The sequence below is a fragment of the Peromyscus californicus genome, unplaced genomic scaffold, assembly GCF_007827085.1.
Source record: "Peromyscus californicus insignis strain IS unplaced genomic scaffold, ASM782708v3 Scaffold_13__1_contigs__length_99412109, whole genome shotgun sequence".
Classification (NCBI taxonomy): domain Eukaryota; kingdom Metazoa; phylum Chordata; class Mammalia; order Rodentia; family Cricetidae; genus Peromyscus; species Peromyscus californicus.
In genome coordinates, this window is record NW_026294424.1 from 61,460,384 (window position 1) to 61,488,261 (window position 27,878).

At 48.2% G+C, this 27,878-nt stretch overlaps 1 protein-coding gene and 1 long non-coding RNA gene across 4 annotated transcripts in view; one reads left to right on the forward strand and one right to left on the reverse strand.

Annotated features, from left to right (window-relative positions):
• The window catches only part of Bend4 (BEN domain containing 4), a 32,625-nt gene extending 20,053 nt beyond the window's left edge, over positions 1-12,572 (reverse strand). For both annotated transcript variants that reach the window (XM_052735061.1, XM_052735062.1), the window contains exons 1-2: positions 11,940-12,572; positions 2,664-3,230 (exon numbers count right to left, since the gene is read on the reverse strand). In XM_052735061.1, the coding sequence (XP_052591021.1) occupies positions 2,664-3,230; positions 11,940-12,471 (1,099 nt within the window). In that variant the 5' untranslated portion in view covers positions 12,472-12,572. The remainder of the gene's footprint in view (positions 1-2,663; positions 3,231-11,939) is intronic.
• A 74-nt stretch (positions 12,573-12,646) lies between these two features.
• LOC128108487 (uncharacterized) lies at positions 12,647-26,068 on the forward strand. 2 transcript variants are annotated; one of them, XR_008217488.1, is made up of 4 exons: positions 12,647-12,760; positions 20,049-20,184; positions 22,344-22,520; positions 23,951-26,068. It is a non-coding gene; the product is annotated as an uncharacterized LOC128108487 (long non-coding RNA). The 2 variants fall into 2 exon arrangements; XR_008217487.1 differs by lacking the exon at positions 12,647-12,760 and adding an exon at positions 13,016-13,510.
• Positions 26,069-27,878: the final 1,810 nt, after the last annotated feature.

Here is a 27,878-nt window from a genome sequence, read left to right on the forward strand (position 1 = left end):
TCACTGCTTGACAACACACATGGAACCACCTATCACTTTGTACTTTTCTTCAAGTGGGTGTCTAGAGGCGAGTTTTCCTAAAACTGCAGTCACTGAGAGTCAAGGACGGGTTCTTGAATGATCCCCAACTTGTTGCTCACCCAATGGAGGCTGGGAGGAAGGCAAGAGGGCAGTGCCACCCTTGCCTTTTGGTCAAGTTTCTATCTTTAGGTGACACTTGCAATCTCTTTCTCTTGATAGTGACCACATTCGACAGGTCATCACCAATCAGCTTGATGGTCTTCATTTATCTGTACATAATTCATACCTTGATTCTTCATGTGTATTGCTGGGTTTCCACAGACATAAGGATGACAGGGTCTCACGTAGCCCACGGCAGCCTCAAACTTGCTATGTACTTGAAGATGGCCCTGAACATTGACCCTCTGGCTTCTGCCTCAGTGCTGGGATTGATGTACCACCATGCCCAGCTCTCCATACATGTCTAAAGTAATCACAGTTCTGTGTGAAATGGCTGTTGGTTCGAGGTTCATGGAAAGTTCCTCAACAAGCCCGGGGTAGCCACAGTAACTCTAGTGACCATTAGACTACCTCAGCCAGCGTCATTCGGTATCTGATCATCAAGGGTGCTCAAGAAATTGTAGCATTTTCGCCTTTCTGGGAAGTTCAGTGACTAGCAGGCCACCAGCACCTGATCTGGATGAACCCCAAATTTGACAGGTCAAGAACATGTCCACATATTTATGACTAGAAATGACTAATATTCTGGACATTTATGTCACCTCTTCCTACACTCTGGAACGTGTAACCCAGGAGGCTGCTCTGAGTGGCTAGCTATGGTTCTGAACGGCTGATGTCAACCTCCACAGAGGCCCATCTCTACGACATGCTTTTCTCTCTGCCCTGAAGAGGGATGGGAATAAGATAAATGCTGGAGGTAAACTTCTAGTGAGTGGACCGTATCTGCAGGGCTGGCAGTGTGTAAAACCACAGTGAGCTAGCTGTGACCCCTCTCCCTGACCCGGGGATACAAGCGACAGTGTGGCTTCACACAGCTTCCCAGGTTCTTCTGGGGTCTCCTGAAGGCATGACAGCCGGCTGGGAAGATCAGGAAGACTGACTTCCCTGGCCTCTCCTTCCAAGACAAACACACAGTCAGATCCCACAACGTTCTGAGCCCAACCTCTGCTCCATTGGGAGAAGTCCTTTAAGAAACAGGGAAGGGAATCTTTAATTTTTAACTTGGCTCTCTCTATGCATATGTGTGTGTGTTCATTTTCCAGACAGATTTTCATGTAGCTCATGCTGGCCTCAAATTCCCATAGCCAAGGATGACCCTGAACTCCTGATCCTTCTGGCTCCACCTCCCAAGTTGTGGTACTGCAGGTACTCTGTTCTGTGTCCTAACAAACTGATGGGAGCTGTCCTCAGCATTTCCCTCTTTCTACACGAGCTACCAGTAACATGGCACATACACACACACACATACAAAAAGCCAGGCTTTAACGGAAGGCATAACCAGTTTACATGTATTTTGTATTTTCAACATATGAGTATAGCTGTTTGAGTACACAGTTAACCATAAACGTGAAGATTGTGGGGATGTGGCCCTGCCTTTATCATCGTGGAGGGGTCAGTGATTAAAACAGCTCAGAGATCTTGATGTAGCTAATAATCGTGGTGTCAATCTAAGTCTCCCACACACGGGGATGAAGTCGAAGACGCAAGTGAAATTAGTGCTTTTCTTTTTTAGAACCATTTTTAAATGCTGTACTTATTTTTATTTTATGTGCATTGGTGTTTTGCCTGCATGTATGTCTGTGTGAGGAGGTCAGATCCCCTGGAACTGGAGTTATAGATAGGTGTGAGCTGCCATGTGGGTACTAGGAATTGAACCCTGGTCCTCTGGAAGAGCAGCCAGTGCTCTTAACTGCTGAGCCATCTCTCCAGCCCACGTGTACTTTTCTTCACAGCAGAGAAAAAAGCACTAACAGCAAAAACTCAGGTCTTGTCCTAAGACAACTCCAACTCTAATACTATGAAAATGGAGGGTGTTTAAGAGGCAGGAACTGCTTCACATCAGGGTCACAAACAGTTTAATTAATGGTTTATCTTTGACCTACTAGTTTACAATTTCTAAATGAACTTTTCGGGGACGGGGTTGGACAATGAAGCAAGGGAGGCCAGGGAAAGGGCTGGACAGAAAAGACCATGTCCTTTCTTCAGTACCGAATCCCGCTAACGCAAGGGCGGTTTTGTTCACATTTGTACCAGGGGACACAAAGGCCGTGGTAAATACAGACCACTTTTAAAGGGCTCTCAGATTTCTAACAGCTGATGCACATCAATGTCGAGGCATCGCATCCAGGAATTACTTATATACGGATGGAGACATCTTTCATGAGGACTATGAAACTTCCATGGGCTTCGGGCTTAACCCAAAAGCATGTAACTTAACACAGACAAGACAGGTTAGTGCTTGTCCTGGAATTTCTGCCTGGACTGGGCAAGCCAAGGACATCTTACACATCCTGCTTTTTCAACTTTTCAACACCCTGGCTCTCACCCCCATCACTAAAGCCGCACACACATGTATACACCGAGGCAGTCAGGACAACTATGGATTCGAGCTGCTGCTGTCTGCTCAAAGTGTGGCTGCATACCTGGGATGCTCTCTAATTTCCGTCGGAGCTCTTCATTTTCTTGTTGTAACGAGATAACTTCCTGCTCCAGCTCCTGGCATCGAGGACAGTAGCCTTCCTCTTCCTCTTCTTCTTCCTCCTCTGGCAGCGTGGAGGAGGAAGGGTGACCATGGGACTCAGACGTTGCTGGGGAGGTCCAGCCACCTAATGTATGCACCGGGGAGGTTGAGAGAGGGTCCACATCAGCCAGGTGCCCATACTCACTGACTGATGAGGTGTTGGGAGTTGGGAAGCTCCCCGAGAGCAGGTAATTCTGGAGAGAGTCAGTGAACACTCTCAAAAAGGCAGAAGTTTGTTGTTTTCTTTGCATATATTGCATCTCTATGTCTATGCTGTCAGAGGTCTGACTCTGGATCCCTTTTGCGATGTGACACTGGTCCTGTCTTTCATTATAACTAGAGCCTTCCTGCTTGACGCAAGAAATCATGGACTGAGAATGGTTGGAGTCCAGAAGTTTTCCTCCACAATTTAAGAGACTAAGAACACGGCTGCACTGCTGGGCAAAGGCATCCAAGATCATACGGCTTTCTGGAATGGAAGGAGAGAGACATGAGTGACCAGCAGGCAGGCACGGAAGAAGCAAAGTCCTCCATTTCCAGCTTAACCTTCCAACACAAAAGGCCCAGTGAACCCACCACAGAAGGGACACACAGCTCCCCATTGTTCTGAAACCAGTGGGTGCCTGAGCCACCCCAACCCCTAACTGTGAGAAAAGGCTGGGAACTATGCGGAGAGGGCCCTCTCTGGCCTGCACCGGTCTGAACTCACACCTTTGACTTCATTAATATCCTTACTCTAATGAATCGAGCGGGCCACCGCAGACTCAATTCCTCATTGATAGGAGGCCATACTGCAATCATTACTGCTATTTCTGGAGTGCCCTCTTGCCCTTGCTATTCATCAGCTGAGACAATCCCTGCCACGACCACGAAGCTCACAGATGCAAACTGGAGAAGAGAGCCGAGTCCTTGTGAAGGGCTCACCAGAAATCTAAGGTAACCCAGAGGGCTCTACAGGCAAGAGGATGAGCGTGAAGCAAAACTGTCACTGGACACCTGCACTCAACAGTCTTCCTAATCTGGAACTCGTGTCAGTGTGTAGAGTGATGTGACAGCACCATCTGAAAATGGGCTGACGCCGGGCGGTGGTGGCGCACGCCTTTAATCCCAGCACTTGGGAGGCAGAGCCAGGCGGATCTCGGTGAGTTCGAGGCCAGCCTGGGCTACCAAGTGAGTCCCAGGAAAGGCGCAAAGCTACACAGGGAAACCCTGTCTCGAAAAACCAAAAAAAAAAAAAAAAAAAAAAAAACCAAAAAAAAAAAAAGAAAATGGGCTGACTCTCTGCTCAGAGCCATTTACACCGGACTGTCAAGTCTCTCCAAAGGGGCAAAAAGCGTGGTTGCCACGAGGCCCCCAGACCTCAATTCTAAGCACACTGTCAAGCAGTGGAAAGTAAAAAGGGAAGAGAAACCAACCAGCTTGCTACAGAGACAAAGGAAAAACCTCTCCCAAATCCTGAAAGCATTATTTAATGTTGTCCAATGCACCTGAAATGTGACTGAAACAGGGGACTCCTCCTGTTTGTCACCATGTAGACACATCTCACTAGTACAGAGTGACACTTTTCAGGCCATATTCAGCAGATTTCTTCTCCTTATGCAGAATAATGGTAACAAACAAAATATTGGAGAACTCAGGGGCCAGAAACTCTTATTTGTCATAAATATGTAGCTAGCTTTCTCTGAAAAACACTGGCTAGGTGTTTTTGTTTTACGTGGCCTGGGAAAGAAAAAGAAAAAAAAAGATTTCAAGACAGGGTTTCTCTGTGTAGTTTTGGTGCCTGTCCTAGATCTCACTTTGTAGACCAGGCTGGCTTTGAACTCACAGAGATCTGCCTGGCTCTGCCTCCCGAGTGCTGGGGCTAAAGGCGTGTGCCACCGCCACCCGGCTGGTTCTTTTAAGTAAAAAATAGTGAGATGCTTAGGTCTTCTTTGAGGTTGAGAAAACAGATGCAGTAAAAACCCCCAAGAAAACTCAGCATGTATGGGGAATGAAAACACAGCTCTAGCAGTCTGTGTTATCCGTGGACAGATGCATTGCCCTAGCTACTCTGGAGGCCAAACAGGAGGATCATTTAAACCCAGGAGTTGGGGATCAGCCTGGGCAGCAGTGAGGCCCCTTCTTAGGAAAAATGGGGTGGTGGCAAGAGGCAGGGGAAAAGAGGTTTTGTTTTTTTTTTCTTAGCACATTTTCATGAAGTGAGTAGGTATTAGGGAAGGGTGGTCCAAATGTCCTCTTTCAATTACTTAACTGGAAGACATAAAAAGAAAAAAAATCCCAGCAGTGCCCCCAGTGCACAGGAAGTATCCATCCCCCAAGTCTGTACAATGCTACCATTCTGGGGAGTCCTGAGCCAAACTCTTCTGTCCAAGACAGGATAGACTACACTGGGCTGGGAGAGTCGGGTTATTAGTGCTTCAAATATACCCACTCAAGAGTGGATCAATACATACCACTGATGAGATAGATCAATTGGGAAAGTGCTTGTCACACAAACACAAGGATCCCAGCTCTATCTCCAGCATCCACATAAAAAGATGGATGTGGGGGTTTATGCTTGTAATCCCAGCACTAGGAGAGGAAGACAGAAGGGTTGCCCTGGGGCTCCCCGGCCTGCCTGCCAGCCAGCCTAGCCTCATGTCTAATCAGTGAGACCTTGTCCACAAACAAGGCAAAGGCTGGGGAGACAGCTCGTGAGTGAACAGCTTGTTGCAGAAGCAGGAGGACCTGAGTTCCAATTCGAGCACCTGAACAGGAAGCCAGCAGGGCAGCAAACGCCTCTAATCCCAGCACCGGGGAGGCACAGACCTGGAGCTGACTGACTAGCCAGTATAGCTAAACAGTAAACTCCAGGTTCGGTAAGGGACCCTGGCTCAGGCAAATGGGGTGGCTGTCTGTACAAGAACTTCCTGACTCAAAAAGCCCCACCCTTAACTGAGGAGCTACTGGCAGTTGCTAGCTGATGGAGAGTAATTTTGGGGGGTGTGGACACTAGCACACTGTTCATTCTGCAGTGAACTGCCACATCCCCACGCTCAGGTAGACAGCGTTAACCGGACTTGGTGGATTATTACAAGAGAAGACACTCAGTGGGGAGATGCACATGTGGATCAGGACAGGGAGGAGGAGCTGGGAGGGGGTAACTGGGAGGGGGTAACGGGACGGGGGTAGATGCGGTCCTATTTCATTGTATATACCTGAGTTCTCAAACATAACAAACAGGATGGGACAATGGAGGAAGACACCCAGCGGTGACTTCTGGCCTCCCACCTGCCCCCCATGGTTGTCTGGGAGGCCGATAAATACAGAACTTTTCGTTTTTATAGTGTTTTCAGATTTACTTGATCGGGGCTGGAGGTGGGCACAAGACCACCACCACCTTTGAGAGACTGAAATCCCAGACTGCTTTCTTCTTGGTATACTTCCTTAACTTTCTCTTATAAAGAAACCCCACCTGTGTTGAGAGAGGTGTGTGCCACATCACATGTAAAGGTCAGAGGGCAATCTCAGGTGTCCGCACCTCTACCTTGTTTGAGCACTGCCCAACAGCACCCAGAGATTCTCCTGTTGCCATTTCCTATCTTCTATACAGGGGTGTTCGATTATAGGGGTGCTACAGCATTTGGCTTTACCTGGGTTCTAGAGATGTAAACCGAGGTCCTTACACTTCCAACCCACTGAACCATCTCTCCGGTCTACTTCCTGTTCCGGAGAGCAACACTACCCTACCCTTCCTCAGATTCTCCTGTGACTAGGTCAAGACCTAGGAATCCTTCCACAAACCTCTCAGAAGGCCTACGCTGGGCCCCTCACCTGAGTTCTCCAGTCAAATACACACCATGGTGCCAGAGCTCAGAAGTGTGGACCATCCCGGTGCAGATAAAAGGAGAATTGGCAGACACCACGGGGCAGCTCAGAACCCTGACACAAGCCTGGTCACTGATGAGGTGCAGAGTCCTGGGCTGTACCCATGTCCTCCGTCCTACCGACCCTTGGGTGCCATTTCTTTACTGACCTAAACCAAACTAGGAAGCCAACAGACCCACACAAGTGGAGAGGTGTCCCACTCTCCTTATTTTACTTCCCTGTTTTTGTTCTTTTATTGGTAAAATCAAAGGATGGTATTGATCGGGAAGGCTCAATTCTAGCACAAGAGCAGTTTTCACCATTTAATCCTATAATCCCACGCAAGACCTTAAGTTGTATTTACTGTTTGCATTTTAATCAGCGCAGTCCCAACTGATTTACAGCCCACACCTTTAACATAACCTTGACAAAGGGACAAATGAAAAGGAAAGGCTTAAATAGAACCATCTAGAAAGAGCTGCTCAAATACATTTGTTCAGTGTCCTACAAAACCCTGAGTAGTTTTAATCATATTGATGAATCGCATTACAGCATAGATTTTAAGGGGGAAAAAATCTGACTTAGGGACAAGCATGATTTGTTTTCTTAATTGAAGGATAAACTCATAACATGCTGAGAAAAAAAATCATTATGTAATATACTACATTATGAAGATAATCTATTAAAGTGCACTCAGAAAATCAGGGAACAGCGACGGTCACCAAATAGTTCTTGCCTGCAGACCTGAAAAGGCATCATTCTGAATTTGCTCTCAGAACTGATCCATAGAAAAACGGCAATTGTGAACCTTTAAGGTTGAATTTTCCCTCTTTTCAAAACCTTGAAATATCTGGGCAGTATATTTTAACACCAACATACAAAAGAGTGTGATAAAAATATCACCACTGGCCGGGGTGGGGTAGGGGGAGAGAAGGGCAATGTGTACCACGATCAGCAATACTTTAGCTTTCTGGACAGACTAAGTCAGAAATGCAGGAACTGTGCAAGCCCCTTACCGCTAAGAAATGGAGAAAAGTTCCGTTTCCTATGAATACCACTGTCTTAAGTGAGCAAAGCATAAACATGGATTTTCTTAACTTTTTTTTTTTTAAGTCTCTCGTCATTGAGTGCCCCATACTCAGGGGATAGCAGAGAAAAACAAAATCAAGAGTGGACAAAGGGACTTTAAAAACATCTATCCCTAACTTCCCCACAATGTTAATAAATCACAGTTCCACAGCCCTCTGAATGACCACTAATTTAGTATGCTTTACTGTGCACCCACTGAGAGAGAACACTGTGTTGTGTACTGTGCCCACCCTGATTCTGAAGTCTAAACTCATGGTTATTATTATTATTTTTTTAATTAAGATTTTCATTTCTTGAAATTCTTTTGCACTTGTGTGATCTGAATCCAGCCTAGGAGGCAGGATGGGAAGCAGGCAATCAAACATCGCCTCTTCTCTCTACTTTGACGGCCTTCTTCCCAGGGAAAGCTGCACACAGAATGTGTCCATCATAGCCGACCCCTCAAGAGAATTGCGTCTCTAGGAGGGAGATCACAGAACTGAAGATTAGTGGCAACCTTTTGATTTTAGCTCAGCCAAGGGTAAAATATGTTAATATTAAAGATGCAGGAGCAGAAAAATTTTAGCAACCTATTATGTATCCACACATTACATCTACCAAAGGACTCCCAACTAGTTCAGAATAGAGGATTCCCTTAAAACATTAACTTCTTCTTAAGAGGACTACATGGTGTGGTACAGGAGACGGAAGTTAGGAAATTAAAGCGTCTTGGAAAACAGCACCCTTGTCTTGAATCAGTGAAGGATGTCTTTTTTAAAAAAAAAATGCCATCCATTTTTTTTTCATAATGGCAAACGTCAACACAGCAAAACAGGATGCAATTTTTCTAAATAAATAAATCAATGATGTGTCAAAAATTAACAGATGAGTTAATATACTCGGTGCTATCAAAAGCAGGTGGTGCTTCCTAATATGCATCCTGCTCAGTCAATCCCTGAATATTTTCTGGACCATCAGTATATAAAATAGGATGCTGCTATTTGTGACGGCAAACAAAAGCAATCATGCCTGCCAAGCACATACTAGAACAGGCAGCATTTCAGCTCTGCTAGACAGAAAGTAATTAGAATGCTTTTAATGTCCAAAAGAATGATGCTGATAGGCTGCCACAGATGTGTAGATTTATGAATATTTATATGGTGGTTTATGGCTGACACTTTTATCAGTTGAAGAAGATAAAATATCTGCCTGACTCAAAAGCTTGACAGTCAGGTTAATAAAATCTCATTAAAGAGAATGACCTATGCAATTATATAGGATTTATTGTAATTCATTTTTGATTGTACTCTGCTTAAAGATGCAATTTCCCATTTCCTGATGCCAAATTTAGGCTGCATATCAAGATCTACGTGGGTTTTAACTCTAAGCCTCCCACAGAGGAAAAATATGCTTTTAAAAACCATGGTGTATTACCCCTTTTAAGGGAAATTATACTCTTCATGAGATTTTTTTATAAGAATGTCGAAAAATCTATTTTTAATCACGTATTTCTTTTCTTAATGGCTTGTAGCATTTAATGGCAGATAAGATTCACTTCAACCCTTTCATCTTTTCCCCACATTCACCCTGGACGGTCAGCCATCCCTCTTCTATGCCGAGCTCACACATCACACTGCTGTTGGACTATTTTCAGCTGACAAGGTGGCCCCGAACCCTCACCACAATTACATGTGAGATGGCAACAGGCAAAGCCCCACCTGCCCCGCCCCGTGTGTTTAACCGGCCCTGGTGAGCACACAAGCTCATTGGCTCAAAGTGGCCCCATTAGTTCCTCCAAGAACCAATCAGCTCTCCATGTGGCTGCCCCTCTGATGGCCACTCACATCACTGTGCCTGTTGAGAGAGGGTCTGTCCATTAGTGATTAATATTGCCTTAATTCTACGGCTCCCCCCTCTGCGTCCGGAACATTCTCTGTGACACACAGAAGAAACCTACGATCCAATTCCCATCTTTCCAACACCACTAGGTAGACATCCAGCACACGCTCCCATCCTATCGACCTCACCCTGGAGACCCCACTAACAAACAAAAACCAACAATTAAAACAAAACAAAAAAACCTCCACAAGAAAAAACCCCAGACCAGAACAGCCCTGAGAAAACTGGTAATATGGGAAAGTTTGGGGGGAAAAAAAGCCCCTTCCTATCTTTAGATTCAGTGACAATGGTTTCTAACTTGCAACAGAGATAAACTAAAATAGGATACTAGAAAAAATACTCAGAGGAAGAAAAAACAAAACCAAAAAAACTCCAAATGAAGATGGCAGAGAGACTTCCGGAATGAAAGCAGCCATGGAAAGGACGATAAGAAACTGAGGCTGAAAGAAATCACCCGGCGACTGTGGCAGGGAAGAGCAACATATGGATGAAAACGGTAAGGAAGGAGTCGGTGGTCAGTGTTCTGGAGGAAGGAAAAGACCGTGACAACCGCCGTGAACAAAGTGCATGCCCGAGGACAGAAGCAGGCAGAGAAGGGGTTCATCCCCAAAGCTGTGGTTGGAACCAACATCATACCAGAGTGTAAAATACAGGCAATGGGAAAAGGACCCAAACTACGGAAAGACAGCATACAAAAAACGCTGAGCTGGGCTAATGGGTACACTCAAGTGGTATAGAGATTGACTGAGGCCTGAGAGCCTCTAAATAATGAGTTCCAAGCCAGTGTGAGAACAGCCAAGACTCTATTTCAAAAACCAAAACCAAACAGAACACAACAGCTGGGGAGGGCCTAAAAGTGAATGTGAAACACAATGGGTGGGATACTAGGGTAAGGGCAATGAAAAAAAGAAAAAGAAAGAAAATCACCTCAGAAACATTAAGGAAGCCATGTAAGAACCCCGATACAGAATCTCTACCATCTCCAAAGCAGGGGGGATATGACAGCAACAACTCTTCACTGTAACCTGTAATTGGATTTTCTCTCTCCAAACCAATCCTTCACACGTCAAAATATTGACAAACAGCGGAGCTCTTAGCATGGGCATCTATAACTCCTTCAGAGACAATGCCCGCCTATTGTCACTAGGGGAAAAAACAAAACAAAACAAAACAACAACAACAACAACAAAACACCACCAGAAAGTCTTAGATTCGCTGACAATCAGAAGCTGGGAGGCTCCTAAGTGCCCTGAAAGGCCTGAGCAGGGACTTCAGTTCTGATGAACCATAAACGCGGCTGTTATGTCCTTCCCCCTGGAGCAGAGCCGGTGCAGGCCATGCTCAGTGCTCTCGCACTCCCTGGAGGAGGAGATAGCAATCTCGACCTCTGGATGGGCGAGCCCCACGCGACTCAGCGACACAGAAACCAGCGTCTCCCAGGCTGGGTGGGTGGGGATTGGAACTCTGCTCTGGGGATGCCCTCGAACCCGCGGCTGGAGCAGGAGCGACCCTCACCAAACAAACAAACAAAACTTCACACACACACACACCCCCCCCCGCCCGCCCACAACCCAGCCGAGCACCAGGTCCACGGCCGACTGCGAGCGGAAGACCTACGTGTCTTCGCCACGGATAAAGCGAGGGGTGTGCGCCATCAACACCGGAGCGCACAGAGAAAAAGAAACCCAGAGACCTCCGGAGGCCACCAAGTGGCCCGGGTCCGGCCGAGGGAGGCGGGGATCTTCAAGAGGGCGAAGGACAGGCCCTTCTGGGTCAAAGAACCGCCTAGAAGGAGAAGCAGGCGGCGGGCGGGAAAGGGGAAGTGTGGAAAAAGTCGAGCGGCGGGGGATGAGATGGGCGTCTCGGTGGAGTCGCCTCGGCCTGCTGTCCCGGGGCCTATCCCCTCCCCAGCATCCACCACCCCCAGGGCCTGCCATCCCCGCGGCCCCCCCCCTCCCCGCACCCAGCCCTCCCGGCGGCGGCGGCCCAGCTGCTGGGCCCGAGCCCGCACCCGGGAGCCACCTGTTAGGCGCGCGCGCCGTCGGAAGCCCGGGCCCCGCAGCGGCGCCGGGAATCTTTCCGAAGTTACTCCTGCCCGAGCGCTGCACTCGCTCCCGAGGCCTCCCGAGGCCCACCGACCCCCCGCGTGCACGCACAGGCCTCCCCGGACCCCTCCACCCTCCCAATCCACCCCAACCCCCGATCCCCACGCCACCGCCGGAGCTCCGCAAAGTTGCGGCCGGGGACTCCGATACTTGCAACGGACCCCCCCACCCCACCCCACCCCCTCCACCCCCCCCCCACTCCCCGGGTCCCCCACGCCACCGCCGGAGCTCCGCAAAAGTTGCGGCCCGGGACTCGGTACCTGCACTGAGCTCCAGGCTGGCGCCGTCGCTACCCGCGCCGCGGCCGCCCGCGCCGCTCACCGGGCCCGGGCCGTACCTGACGACGGCGGCGAAGGACGACGACGACGAGGCGGCGGGGGCCGTGGGCGGCGGCGGCGGCGGCGGCAGCGGCGGCGGCGGCGCCGGAGTCCTCGGGTGGCTCGGGGGCGCGGCGGGCGTGCAGGACGGCGACGACGACGAGGCGGCGGCGGCGGCGGGGGCCCGGCCTGACCCGGCCGGGTAGGACGGCTGCGTCGGGAACGGCGGCGGCGGCGGCTCGCTGCTGCTGATGGGCACGGCGGCGAGCGGCGCGAAGGGCGGCGGCGGCGGCGGCGGCGGCAGCGGGGACGGCCGCGCGGGCGGCAGCTCCAGCAGCGTGGGTCTGTCGTAGCGCTTGGCCAGCGCCGGCCGCCGGCTGCTGGGGAACGTCTTGAGGACGCTGTAGGGGCCGCGCTGCTTGTAGATGCGGGGCGCGCTGGGCCCCTCCTCCGCCGCCTGCATCTCGGGCTCCATGCCGAGCCGCAGGCCCTGCCCGCCCCGCGCGCGGCTCCGGGGGTGGCTCGGCCGCCCGGTCGCCTGCTCTGCCCCGGCGCGCGCCGGCGGGAAGGCGTGTGTCTGAGCCGTGGCCGCCGCCGCCACCGCCGCCGCCGCCGCCGCCGCCAGCGCCGCCGCCGCCGCTCCTGCCTGTCGCCGAGCCTGGCATCTCCGAGCCCCCGCGCGGGGGGCTGCCGCCCAGCGCTGATTGACAGCCCGCCTCGCCAATGCCTGGAGGGAGAAAGGAGGCAAGGAGCAAGTGTTTAGGGTAATATCTGCTAATGATGATGGGGGGCGGGGCGGGGCCTGGCGCCCGGGCGGCCCGCGCGATCGGAGTCTCGGACAGGGTCGTGGTGGTGGTGGTGGTGGTGGTGGGGGAGGAGGGGACGGGAGGCCGCGGCCCCAGGGGACCCGGTTGGCGGGGAGCTGGGGGTGGGGGTGGTGGGGTGGGTGCAGCGGGGGATCGGGGGTCGGGGGGGAGAACGGAACCTGGAGGGCGTCCTGGTGGGGACAGGTGGAAGAGGTGGGGGTCCCGGGTCTCTCGGCTGTGGACGTGAGGCGGCCGCGATCGCCTGGCCGGGTCCGAGCTTTGGGAGCGAGTTCCCGGCGCCCTCCTGCGTGACCTCCCAACTCTCGGAGTGCACGAAGGGGGTGGTACCTAGAAGTTAGGGCGGGGTCGCCGGAGTGCAAGGGTGGGACGGTAAGTTCTTCTAGAAGGAAGCTACACTCACTCTCTCTCCACCCCCCCCCCCCACCTTCGGAAAAGAAGATCTTGAAGGACTTGGTATGGGCTGCTGGGAGGTTTGTCCGGCCTTAGGGTCTTGGCTGCTTGCTGTCTGGCGGCTGAACATGAAAGCGCTCAGGGCCTGGTGCTTGCATACTGTTTTCACTTGCTCTCCATAGGGGGCTGGGAGAGAGCCAGAGGGGGCGCCGTCGTTTCTCTCCATTCTACAGATTTGAAAGCTGAGGCTCTGCAAGATTAAAGGGAATTATCCAGATCCACACGGAGGAGGAGCGTGTGAGTGAGTTGCTCGGATGCAGGCAGGTCTTCAGAATTTAAAATAGCTGGTAGACCGTGCGATTAAAGGGAACAAAATGACCTCACGCTTCCCTCGGGGATGGCGACTGCCTTGAACATTATTATTATTTATGCATATACTTTGCACGACCAAGGTGGCCTGGGATCTCTCTTCCTGCGTTCTCTCTTCCTGCGTTGCTCATTCTAACTGGCGCCACCAGGCTCGGGGTTCTGGGGAGCACAGGATCTTAATACTTGTTTGAATGAAGGAAGACTCCAGTAATTTACAGGAGGAGCCTCATAAGGTCCTTGAAATACAAGGAAGGGTTCTGGCCGCTGCCAGTCAGTCCTTTCTATCCCAAAGGAAACATCCTTCATTTGGGCCTACTCTAGTCCCAACATCCCCTCCTCCCAAACTTGGGTGCCAGCCTCGTTCATCATTATCCAGGTCCTTGATGGATGACCCTCATCCCTCCAATCTGGGAATTACTTTCTTATTCAGAGCTATCCGTTTAGTCTTGGGAAAGTGACCCATTTTCTTCTGGGGTCCGGGTCTTTGACCTCTCATCTCCCAGATCTCCCTTCCTTCGGAAGAAGTCTTCCTTGCTGTTTCAGAGCCTGTCCCCCCACCCCCTCGTCCCCAGACTGCCTTCCTCTCCTCTGCAAGCTCCTCAGATGGTGCTGTACCCCTCCTCCATTTATTAGAGATGAAATAAATAATGCCATAAATAAAAGTATTTGGGAGTCCAGGAACTGTCAGGGCTGATTAGGGCATAGAGGACATTTTCTTTCTCATTATGCAAAAGCATTTCATGGGGAAATAAAAGAGGTTTCATTGTAACTCATGCATGTCATATTTCAAGGAATTCAAGATATTAATCATATTTAACATTATTTGCAACGTTTCTTCTCCCTGGCTTCTGAAAACTGCTAAATGAGGACACGTGGATCACCAGGAAGAAAGGGAGAGGGACAGTTAAGAAATAATGAAATGCTGGTGAAAGACAGAGAGGGAGATGCCAGAGAGATGCTTCTTAGGCACATAAGTGAGAAATGGGGGAGTGACTTCTGAGACGGGAGGCAGACGAAACTGAATGATAGACGGAGGAAATAAATGATAACAAGCCTCCCCACACTTTCCTCTCTACCGAGCAGCTCTGGATTTTGTACTGAAATCTTTTCCCTCCCACTTCGCTCCCTGGTAACTCCTAGCTTTTGAAAAGAAGTTAGGGTGGCGATGGTGGTGGTGGTGGTGGTGGTGGTGGTGGTGGGGTTTGGTGGGAAGAAAACCTTCAGCCCTCTGGTAAAGAGTTGATTTCTTGTCCCTGGGGGTGGTGGAGCTATCGCTTTTATGCAGATTTATTTATTTATTTATCTAGGATTTGTTAATTTTATTTGCATGAGTGTGTGTATGTGCACTGCATGGGTGCCTGGTGCCCGAGGGTCTGGAACTGGTGTCACTGATGGTGGTGAGCCGCCATGTGGGTGCTGGGAATCGAACCTGAGTCCTCTGCAAGAGCCACAAGCGCTCTTCACCACTCAGCCATCTCTCTGGCCCTTAATTATTCTAAATGTATGCCATCCTTGCCACTCAAACAGCTTGAGAGACTGGGAGCGGTAGTTCCTTATGTTTTACTGGCTAAAGGGACCATCTATCATTTATAGCCCAAGTGGCCATTTCTATAAAAGCAAATACTGAAATGAGTGGTTGCTATGGTTGGGATCATCTCTAAACAGACATGTTGGGAACTTAGTCCTTTTAGTCTAGGGAGGTGGGGCCCCAGGGCAGGCATTTATTACAGAAGGGCTATGTCAAGCCTGGATTGGTGCCTGCTATAAAAGAGAGCGGGGTTGTGAGTTTGAATTCTCGGGTGCTCATGTAGGTGATGGCCTCTGCCACATTATGGTGCATGTTACAACAAAAAGTTTCTAAGCAGGTGTTGTTGCCCATCAACCCTGGACGTCTCAGCCTCTGGAATGGCAAAAACAAAGCAAAACAAAAAACCCCACCTACTTTCCATTCTTTGTAAATTGCTTAGCTTATGGTATGCTGCTATAACAGCACAAAGCAAACCTTGTAAAGGTAATGAGTAGGGGATTATTGCAACAACGGTTTCTTTACAATGTAGGAATGGCTTGGTAGTAGAGTATGGAAGAATTGGGGAGCATACACGTGAAAAGGCCTAGGTTGGTATGAATGAAGCATTGATGGTGACTCTGGTGAAAACGCAGAACTATAGAGAAAGCGTGGGATGTTTACAATGAGTTAAGCAGTTTTGATCAATGGTAGAAAAGTGAGGTCTGGTGACTCGCACCTGTAATCCCAGCGCTAACCCCCTAATCTAGCACTCATTTGGGAGGCACGACCAAGAGGCCTGACTTGTAATACATATCCACACCCTATCTAAAAAAAAGAAAAAAAAAGAGGGAGGAGAGAAGGCAGGAAGGCAGGGCAGGCTGATGGCGAAGGGCATTCTAATGAGTCTCCAATTGGAGTGGGGAATCAAAGCTTTAGAAGCTGGAGTACAGGCCATCTTGGTTCCACAGAACTCTGCCTTCGGAGTGTGTGGAAGGCAAAGCTTCTCCATAAAGAACAATGAAGTACAATGTCTGGCAGAATAAATATCTAAGCAGCCGCAAAGCCTTCAGAGGGCTGCATGGCTTCTTTTGGCTGAGAGACCAGAGACGTGATTTAACGATGGAATTTATAATTAAAGGGGATGCAGAGCAGAAAGATGGGGAGATTTGCAGCCTGGCATGGTAAGAGTGAAAAAGCATGCCCAGGAGAGAATGCTGTGGGTAGAGCCGGTAACCCTTTACTCAAGAGATGATTGGGATTCCCTTGCTCAGGGTCTGTTCATCAGGATAATGAGACAGGGGCCTTAACTGAGATCTTTGAGACAAGCCAGCACCGTGAAGACAAGGTTTCCAGAAAGGTGTCTGTTGCCCAGAGCCACCTTGGAAGGCTTCTGCGTTCTGGCGCAGCATTCCTGGGATACTCCTGATATGCCTCAAGCTGGGCCAAGTTAGATCAGAAGGGCAGAAGTGGTGAGCTTTGAAGTAGCTGTGTGTGCTGACTCAGTGTAAAGCTGGGGGACCAATGGTCAAAGATATGTTGGACAGTTTGGGACTTCAGGCAGGGACTTGTCACAGGGGCAGGGTTACCACAGAAAACCCCAACTCGGGCAGTGCCTAATGTAGGCCTGGGAATAAGGTCCTCTTTAAGGCCTCCCCCAAACTGTAGAGTGATTGGTGTCCAGCCCTATCCTGGGAAAGCTGAAAGCAGAGGCTGAGCAATGGGTACCTGATGCTTTGGGGGCCAAACAGTTTAGGGCATCTAGGAAGTGGCAGGTGGTTATTCTGGAGTTTTAAGATTTAAATGTTCACTGGGCAGAGGTGGTGCATGCCTTTAATCCCAGCACTCGGGAGGCAGGGGCAGGCAGATCTCCGTGAGTTCAAGGCTAGCCTGGGCTATTGAGTGAGTTCAGGACAGGCTCCACAGCTTACACAGAAACCCTGGCTCAAAAAACAAAACAAAACAAAACAAAACAATTAAATGTTCACCCCTTTGGATTTGGATTTGCCATCTCACCATATTTGTGGTTTTGGGATAGGGTCTCACTGTAGCCTAGAATGGCTCTGAAAGTTACTGTGTAGCAGAGTTCCCGACTAAAATTTGAAGTGATCCTCCTGCCTCGGCCTCCTAAGCACTGGGATTACTGAGTGCTGGGGTCACAGACCTTAGCCACCATTCTCGGCCCATAGTTGTATTTTGGAAGTCGATAATACAGTGTTTGAGTTCACTGACTCCCAGATGGAGAAGAATTGGCCTCAGGATGAATTAAAGTACCTGATTTAGATGCCAGTCTTGGACTTCGGACTTTTAACTTGCCACTGGAATGAATTTAGACTTTGGGGGCTTTTGAGATGGACAGTTGTCATTTGTATGTGAAAATAACTTGCATTTTGGAGGACAGGGGCAGAATTACTAGTGATTTGAATGTGTCCCCAATATCATGTGGTGGAAACAATCCCCAGTGTGACAGAATTAAGAGGTAAGGCTCAATGGAGGTGGTTGGTCCTCGGGGCTGTCCCCTCGTGGATGGGATGAATGTGGAGTAAAGGTCTAGAAGCTTCCAGGGCATCTGTTGCTTTCCCTCACCCACATGATGCTGTCTGCCATGTTACAGCATAGGAGAGGAGTTCTAACTAAGAGACCTGCACCCTTGGGCTTCCCAGTCTCCAGAACTAGAAGTTAGAGTGTTTATAAACTACCCCATCTCTGGAATTCTATTATAGCATCACAGAAATGAATTAAAACGGTGGCTTAAATCCCAGCACTCGGGAGGCAGAGCCAGGCGGATCTCTGTGAGTTTGAGGCCAGTCTGGTCTACAAAGCGAGTTCCAGGAAAGGCGCAAAGCTACACAGAGAAACCCTGTCTCGAAAAACCAAAAAAAAAAAAAAAAAAAAAAAAAAAAAAAAAAAAAAGGTGGCTTAGCTTTGCTTTTTGAAAAAGGTCTTCCAGAAGAAAAAATGTTAGAAATGTAAAGTGGTCACTTTAAAAAAAATTTTTTTTAAATATAATTTATTTATTTTTATTTTATGTGCATTGTTATTTTGCCTATATGTGTGTCTGTTTGAGGGTGTCAGACCTTGGAGTTACAGGCAGTTGCTAACTGCCATGTGGGTGCTGAGAATTGAACTCGGGACATCTGGAAGAGCAGTTAGTGCTCTTAACCACTGAGCCATCTCTCCAGCCCCCAGTGGTCACTTTTCATACCTTCACACAAGGAAGTTCCCTAGCCAGCATCACAGGAAATGGCGTTCTTAGCTGAGAGAGAGCTCCCGAAAAGAATCCTGACAGGTCTCCTGAGTTCAGTCCTCAGAAGAAAGAGAGGGAAAGAAAAACAGTCAAGTTCTTATTAATTACCCCTAGAAAGTAAAATGGACACTCACTCCCAAGTGTGGAGCTGTATACCCCTTTACACTTGGGACTGCTGCTCCTCCCACCTGGGTTATTCTGAACTCAGAACTGTGTGTGAAGCGTACAGCAGAGCTCCCTGAAGAGGAGGCATCTATTGTAGTAAAGATCCTCAGACTGCTTGACCTTGGCTGACTAGAACACTGTGGCTGTGGATTGATGGACACTCAGGGCCAAAAGTACTCCGAGCCTCTTAGGATCCTTCATAGCCATTTACTTTCAACCCCTGTGTCTGGCCTGACATCCTTGTGACCAGATTAAGCTCTCAGTGTGTCACTAACCTTCGTGGACCTCTGGCTTCCGCCAATCTCTTAAGCTAAGGAAATTCTAGCATCTCAACCTGTAGAAAGGACTTTCTGCCTGGCAGTAGCTCCTCCACAGCTGTCTAGTGTTTTTGTGTATCTGTTTATCACCTTCCTTGTTCCGTGGCTGTGGCTACCTGGAACATGTTGTTCAGAGAAGACCAAATCTGTGTCCTGGACCATGGTCACTCGTCTTTGGCTAAGAATAAGCTGTTTTCTTTTCCCCTTGAATGCAAATCGTTGCTTTACAACTCTTGGTACAAATGTAATAGAGCCAAGCACTTGCACAGTCCTTTGTAAGTAACACTCAGTAAACATCTTGCTCTGCTCGGTGGTCTAAATCATCGGACAGTGACTTTGCTGCTGCCTGTTCTTGGGTGCTTTACAGAGTCTGCTAGGATGGCAATTACATTCCTGCTTTAAATCTTTTTAGATATTTACTCTTATCTCAAAAATAAGAGATGGTGAACTTTTGAAAGCCAAGGGGCTGTATGTGGACAGGGTACATTTTTGATTGGCAGGATGTCAACTCCTTGAGCCATCCAGAATATAGCTTTTAAATAATAACTCAGCCATGGGAAATGCTTTTTATTGCACCAATTTCAATGATATTTAATGAGCTTCTGATTGACTGTTTGATCTCCCAATGTTTTGTGCTACTTTTAATTCATTTCGTATAATAGAAAAAAAAGTAATTGGAATAAAATTTTGTGACAAGATAATGACCTTCCACTTTGAAATTAAATGTCTGATTAGCTTCAACATTTTAATGCTGAGATGCTGCAGCAGCAGGCGGAGTGTGCGTACTGTCTTTCCATGGAAAGTGTCTGAGGAATGGCTTTGTTTATTGTAGAGCCGAAGGGTGTGGTGACTCTGGAGTCAGACACACAGGCCTGGAAGGGAAGGACACAGTCTGACTGAACCGGTGTCTGTGGTTTGTAACAACTCTGACACGTGGTTGTACAAACCTTGCTTGGCTGCCAGAGATGGAGATCTCACTATCTCCAGATACAACATCCGTTCACCCAGCTGTTAGTCAAAAATACGTACTGTGTGTCTACTATGTGTTAGGTGTCTTTATGGGTTCTGAGGGATGTAATGGTGAAACAGATTCTGGGGGCCACTGAGGGAATGAGGAGCAGATAACAAATTAGTCACCAGGTTAAAAATATTTGTTGAGAGACATAATTATTGAGAAGAATGGGGTAAGAGTGTTCTCATTCATATTATCTCTTTTTCTCTCATGTTACCCAGGGAGCCTCAGACTTGCTATGTGGCAGAGGATGACCTTGAACTTCTGACTCTTCTGTCTGTACCTCTCAAGTGCTGGGATTATGGTTGTGAGTTTTTGTACTGATGGGGAGTCGAACTAGGGCCTTGTGTTTGCTTGGTAAGTACTCTGTCACCTGAGGTACACCCTGAAGCCTGTATGCTGATTAGTTTTATGTCAGCTTGACACAAGATAGAGGAGTCGTTTAGAAGACCAGACCCCAAATGCACCTAATAGGTGCGTTGTCTAGATTATAGATTGATGTTGGATGGCCAAGCTCACTGTAGGTGGTGCCAGCCCTGGTCCTGTGGTTCTGGGTGCTGTAGGAGAGCAGGCTGAGCAAGCCATAAGGAGTAAGCCAGTAAGCAGCACTCTTCCATGGCTTCTGAATCAGTTCCTGCCTCCAGGTTCCTGTTCTGACTTCCGTTGATGATAGAATGTGATGTAGAAGTGTAAGCCAAATAAACCCTTTCCTCTCCAAGTTGTGTTTGGTCATGGTGTTTCATCAGAGCAGAGGAAACCCAACTAAGACAACGGGCGTTAACTTTGACAAATGGCTGATAGTTCACTTTGGGAGAAAACCAATCCATAACAACAATCCAGGGCAAAGGACAACAGGTACCACAGCCGTTGGATGGGGTGATTGGAGGAGCAGAAAGACAGGCAAGAAAGAGGTTAGGAGTGTGAGGCAAATGGCAGAAGGCTGAGCAGAAGAACACCAGGACTCGTTCTAACTGCGGTGGGACTCGGGCGGGGGGAGTTAAGCTGGGGAGTGACATGACCAGGTTTACGTTCTTAAAAACTAATTTTCAGGAAAGGTACAACCATAACTCTTATACAGACACAAAAGCAAAGGTGTTAAAGATTTTATTTGGCTTACTTGGTAGCCTCATGGTTTCAAAGGAAATTATACGTTAGTGTAGAATAAAGGAAGGTTAACGAATGTATAGATTCATTTTCCAGGGGAAGCGGGCAAAGGAGGGAGCCTTTTCCGATGCCTAACAGTTCTCTAAGCTTGAAAAGTTAAAAACAAAACAGCGAAAGACATTGGGAGAGTCCCGCCAGGGGACTACAAAAATGAGTCCCCATCGCAGTTAGACCAAGTCCTGGTGTTCTTCTGCTCAGCCTACACCTGCGCTCAGCCCCGCCTGCTGACTACAAAAATGAGTGTCAGGCCTGGGCGGTGGTGGCGCACGCCTTTAATCCCAGCACTCGGGAGGCAGAGCCAGGTGGATCTTTGTGAGTTCGAGGCCAGCCTGGGCTACCGAGTGAGTTCCAGGAAAGGCGCAAAGCTACATAGAGAAACCCTGTCTCAAAAAACTAAAAAAAAAAGAGTGTCATTCCACGTGACAGTGTCCTCATGAAACACAGTGTTTTTTTTTTTCCTGCAATGTTGTTTAGAAAAACAAAAGCATTTTTAAGATTATTTTAGATTCACGAGAGGTTGAAAAAATGATATAAAGAAATTCCAGGTACCTTTCATCTATTTTTTGCAAGGAGTACACCTTGTGTTCTTCTCGATATGTCCTTTGCATGAAATCTATGTCCTTTTGAGGTTTTTCACTTAGTTTAATATCCTTGAGACTGACCCATGTGTGTTGCATGCATCAGTTGTTGCGGGACGTCTTTCTGTACTCTATGAATATGTGTTACTCCCATTGACTAATAAATAAAGCTGCATTGACCTATGGCAGGGCAGGATGGAACCATGTGGGAAAATCCAAGAGAGAGAGAGAGTGTAAGGAGAAACTAGAGTAAAGGGAGACGCCAAACCACCCCACTGTCCAAGGAGCAACATGTAATGGGATGCCACCAAACATGTGGCGATACAACAATTAATAAAAATGGGTTGAGTTATGTTATAAGAGCTAGCTAGTAAGAAGCCTGAGCCATAGGCCATACAGTTTGTAAATACTATAAGTCTGTGTGTTTACTTGGGACCAAGCGGCTGTGGGACTCGGGTGGGAAAAATTCATCTCCACCATGGGGCCAGGTGGGGACCAGAGAAACACGGGACCTCAGACTGGGTAGGACGGGAGAAACTTCCAGCTACAATCAATAGTTTCTTCCTTTTCACGACTGAGTAGTAGTCTGTGGTGGGGATGTACCACAGGCTTTTGGTCAGTCCTCTTTTGAGGGACTGTTAACAGTTTGGGGCGATGACATGGGCGCCCGCTCTGAACAATCGTGTGGGGTTTTTGCGTGGAGGTAAATTTTATTCTCCGGGGCCAAGTGGCTGAGAGTGGGTGTGCCTTACTGTGTCTTCTTACTTTTTACAGGATCTGACTAGCAGAAGAGACAGTTCGTTTCCAAACCAGCCGCTTCTGGGTGACTGACCATGCTTCTGCCGGATGTAGTGACACACGCCTTTAATCCCAGCAGAGCCAGGCGGATCTCTGTCAAGTCGAGGCCAGCCTGGTCTACGGAGCGAGATCCAGGACAGCCAGGGCTACATAGTGAGACTCTGTCTGTCAGACAAAAACATAACAAAAACCCCACACGTATAATCGGCTTCCATTCTCCCCTCCACTGTCGTGTCCATCCATCTGTCCGTCTGTCCCCGCCCCCTGTATCCAGGGTGAAATGCAGAGTTGCAGTTGCTGACGAAAGGTCCTCATGATCTGCGGCCGCCACCCCTGGTCTCTCGAGGCCATTCCTTCTCCCTCTCTGTTCCTGTCCCCACTCCAGTCTTACTGGTCTTTTCGAACAGGGCAAAGGTATCTTACGGGAAGTGCTCTTTCCCAAGGTGACCGTCCGCACAGCTCTTCCATATCTCCTGTAGACTTCGCTGTGGCATCCCTGCTCAGTGAGGCCTTCACTAGGTCCCCTGCTTACAGCTGTGACCCTGCGCGCGCGTGCGCGCGCGCACACACACACACACACACACACACACACACACACACACACACACATACACACCTTCCTTTCTGGTACTGGCACTGTCTGTCATGCTCTTGAGAGGAGATTATAGGCCCTTACGGGAGGTTTGCCGAGTCCACAGTGTGTAGAATAATAATAGTGCCTTGCACACGGTAGAGGCCTGATGAACTTGTCCACAGTGTGTAGAATAATAGTGCCTTGCACACGGTAGAGGCCTGGTGAACTTGTCCACAGTGTGTAGAATAATAGTGCCTTGCACACGGTAGAGGCCTAGTGAACTTGCTGTGTGAGGGAATGAGTTTAAGGGCTGTGGAAGCAGTTGGAGGAGACGCTAGGTGGACATGGGACACAGTGGCAGCGGTCACGCGAGAAGGAGAACACAGACGCACACGTTCTGTTGTGTTCAGCTCTGAGCAGTGGAAAGGGGGTCTCTGTTTTGAACTTAAATTTTCTCGCTTGCTTCGCCTGCCTTGTTGGCCCTTCCGATTACACAGGGAGGCTCAATCTTCTCCTCATTCTCTCTTCCGAATGGAGTCTGTGGCAGCTTCCTCTCCTTTCTGTAAAGGAGGGTCTGTAGAGCCTATTTGGGAAGGTGATACCTTTTAAAAGAGTGCATAAGGGCACTCATTTTTAAAAATCGAATTACTGGTTCTTTTCACTAATAGTATTCTAGATTCATGAGAGAAGCCCAGGTCCTGGGATCCCCTGAGAACCGGAGCCCAGGCCCTGGGTTCTCAGAGCCTAGGACCCAGGTTCCCCTGAGAACTGGAGCCCAGGTCTCAGGTTCCCAGAGCCTAGGACCTGGGTTCCCGTGAGAACTGGAGATGGTCTGGTGCAGAGTAGACATGCATGCTCCTGAGATGTTATGAGCCATCCGCCTCCATGTTCCTTCTGCCTGTTCAGTTCCTGTGTCCATTCATCCTGGTGGAGCCTGCCTGTTCCTTGCTAGTCGGCATGGCCCCAGAGGTTGTCAGCTGTGTGCAGAATGTATTTTTTTTTTTATCAGATTCTGAAGTGTCGGCATTGATCGCCATTGCCTAATTGGGTCTTGATGATGGATCGTTTCATCCGTGAACACCCCCAGTATGACAGTGTGAGCATCACTTCCCTTGAAGCAAAGAGGACTGGGGAACAAAGAGTTGAAGAGATTTCTCCACACTCACAGCCAATTTGAAGAGTTTAACTGGAAATTCTTCTGTTTAACCAAAGTAGCCAGCATCCCTGGTGAAGATGTGTAAATTTAACCTTTTAGTCTCTTCTTCGTTACTTTCCTTCAGTTCGTAAAGAAACATCCCTCTACCCCGAGAGCAGAAATCACCATGAACAGAAATATTCAATGTCTGGGATATTTAAGAAAACAAACGGGATGTTGAAGCGTAGGAAAAGAAGAAAAAAGAGAGTTTAGAAGATAGATAGCAGAGTGATAAAATGTGTGTGAGCCAGTTCTCAGGTTACTATGGCAAGATCAGTTTCCCTGGCCTCTGCTAGCTCTCTCCCTACCTAAGGACTATATTGTAATTGAATGATCAGGTCATACTCAGTTGTAGTGTTTAAGCCAAGGTTTGATCTCACAGTCACAGGAGCATGGCCTTCCACGGAGAGGGTCCCGGAGTGAAGCAGTGAAATACATCCCTAGATACTGGCAACTTTAGTTTTTGTGATAACACATAGAATATATAAATTAATCCATGCCATTTGTCCCCCGGCCCAGAAAGCAACTGGGTTTTTCTGGCTGCTGGGGTATTTCATAGCTTGCTAACAAAGCTGATGTGGAAACCAATAGAAATACGTTTTTATTGCAAAAAATTAATTTTGTTCTAAGTAATTTTTTTCACTATCTAGGTTGCTAGATGCTTCGGGTCTGCCTTCAGGGCTAGGAAATGCGCTGTTTTGTTCTAAATCTCTTCTCTGTCTTTGTAAAGCAGCTGGTGTTGACTTCGAGAGTTGCATGAAGATTAAAAATGACTTACTAGGCAGTGAGATTGCTCAGGGGGTGAAGACGCTCGGTGCTAACCCTGATGACCCGAGTTCAATCTCCACGGCCCATGGGACAGAAGGAGCGAACCGACTCCTGCAAGTTGTCCTCACACACTAAAATAAATAAATTAAAAAAAAAAAAGAATGAGTTACTGTTTCTTGCCACTGAGACTTCTGGGGGTTTCTCCTGACCATTGTGACATCAAAGGTGACTGTTGACAAGGTCTTAGCTGCTTTGTTTTCTTAGGCACTTTACGAGCTTCCTAGGGCTGCTGGAGCAAAGTACAACAGACAGTGTCTTGAACAAGATTTATTTTCTTAGGGTTCTCGGGGTTAGAAGTCCAAAACCCAGGCTGCATGCCATATTGGGTACATGTAGCCCAGACACCCAAGAAGGCTGAGGCAGGGTCACTAGAGACCAAGAGATCAAGGCCAGTCTGGCGAGCACAGCAAGACCCTATCTGTATTATTGACTTTTCTTCTTGTTCTGAACACAGTACTTGATCAAAACACTTTAAAAAGGAGGAAGAACGTATCTGGTTCACAGTCTTAGAGGGTTTGGTTCGTGATTGCTTGATCCTGTGTGCTTGGGCAGAGCGGCATGGCTCCAGCAACAGATGGAGAGCATGTGTGAGAAGAGAGCTGTAGCTTCATGCTGGACAGGGAGCAGAGATCGATACCGGAAGACCCAAGAGCAAAAAAAGACACCCTCCCTCCCCCGAGAACGTTGACAGACTTCACGCAACCGGCTCCACCTCCCATCCTCTGACTCCTTTCAATAATGCCATTATATCAAGAACCCAGCAAAGAATCAGCCCACTCTTCAGGTCGGCACCCTTATTATCCAGTCTTCTCGGGGAAACCCACTGCAGACCCAGCCAGAGGCGCGCTTGACACGTTTCTCAGTCTAGTCAAGTTGGCAAGAGGACCCAAACAAACAGCATCAGCAGGACTGGTTTCTTTCTCTCCCTACCTTCTGCTGCCTGGATGCTGGCAATCTCCAGGGTCCCTACCCTGGTCCCGGCCTTTACCTTCACTCGGCATTTCACACTGTATTTGTCTTTGTGTCCAAGTTTCTTTGAAATTGTTTGGTTTATAGTACTTTCTTACTGGAGTCTTGGTAAATTAATACATGTACCATAGACTATTTAGGTTGCACCGATCTTTACTATTTAGCAGAATGAAAAAGGGGGGAGGTCAAATCTCGATTTTTAAGCTTTTCAGAATGTTTATAATTTAATCAATCTGGATGGAAGACTTAAAGGTGCACACAGCATGGGCATAGCAGTGAGCTCTCAGTAGGCCACAGGACACAAGGCCAATGTGCGTGTCCTCCGCAAACAGACATCACCACACATCTGGCAACATTGCAGGGAATGCTAAGGACAAACCGTTCCCTGCTTTTTTCCAGCCCCACCATCAAAAATCATGGGCAGCAAAGTTAGTCTAATTTGGGCCCGTAGAAAAATCACTAAAGATATGCTTAAATATAATGAAATCAGCCAGTCTAACTGTCTGGGAAAGAATTTTGAAAATACTGATAAATGGACCGCTTCTCTAGATTAAAATCAAATCTCTGGGATGACACCTTGGCATTGGTAGTTTAAAAATCTCTCTAGGAAGCTAGGTATGGTGGCTCATGTCTAAAATCCCAACAGTTGGTAAGGCTAAGGTGGATTGCCATGAGTTTGAGGTGAGTCTGGGCTACAGAATGAGACCTGTCTCAACAAAACAAAACAAAACAAAACAAAAACCCCTTTAGTCTGGCTGGCTGTTCTGGTGTTCACTGTATAGCCTAGGGTAGCTTCAAACTCATAACTATTGGCAGCCTCCTGCCTCAGCCTTCTCAGTGCTGAGGTTATAGCGTGTGTAAGCAACCATGCCTGACTACACAGTTATTTTCAGAACCACTGTTTGAAGTAACAGCATTGTACACATCCAGGCATAGGCTGATCACTAGGAAGACCAGGATGCACTTGGGATACCTGGGCACATTGTCATTTGTGACTAAATACACATCTCTGAGGATAAAGGTACTGCAGTTAGAGAGCAATCACATTTTCTTCATGTCTGTGCTAGGGACAGAGCCCAAAAGAAAGAAATGAGTTCAATGCAGAGGACCGAGGCTCCAAGGCAACATGTTTATTGGTATAAAAGAAGCCGAGACCTTTCTAAGAGAGGGATATGCATTTGGCACAGGTGGGCGCCTTCCGTGGGAGGTCAAGGCAGCAATTTAAACGTTTAGTTCTTTATATTATTACACTTGGTTGCAAGGGACAGAAATCCAAGTCAGACTAGATTGAAGGTAGAGGGAATTTATTGGGTCCTTCCATTCCCAAGGTTTCTAAGGAAGGAAGATGTCCTTCGGACAAGAAAAAGGCTCACCCATTGCAGAATTCTCTCTCCATCTAATTCTCACCTCTCAATCAGCAACCACAATCTACGACAGAAAGACAGCTGCCCCAGCTGTCCTGGAACCTTTCATTATTGACTGAATCATTCCATGGGTAACCTGGGGTCCTCAGGACAGCCTTGGGACTGCATATGGGGAGATAGGGTTTCCTCACCAAGGAATCCTGGGTAGACAAACACACCTGCTTTCTCCTGTATCTTTGAGAGAAAGGAAATGAAATGTTTCTCTTTCAAACTTGAATAAAAACCATTTCTGAGAGTGATAAAAATGTTCCCTCAGCCAAGTAGATGGCCTCCTGTGCAATTGTAAGGCAGAATGAAGGGATAAAGGCCATGGATGTCAGAAGTGGTGATCAGATGAATTTTGATTTTGCTCTCCCTAGTTGGAGGAGTTCAGAGGGGTTGATCCAGACTAGTTTGTTCACAGACTCGGGAGTGCACGCAGACTGTGTGTGTGTGTGTGGGGGGGGGGGGTGTTACTTCGGTCGTAGAGAACCTGACCCTTGAACTTAGGAGCACACAGGTCTTCAGAGCTGAAGCTAGCG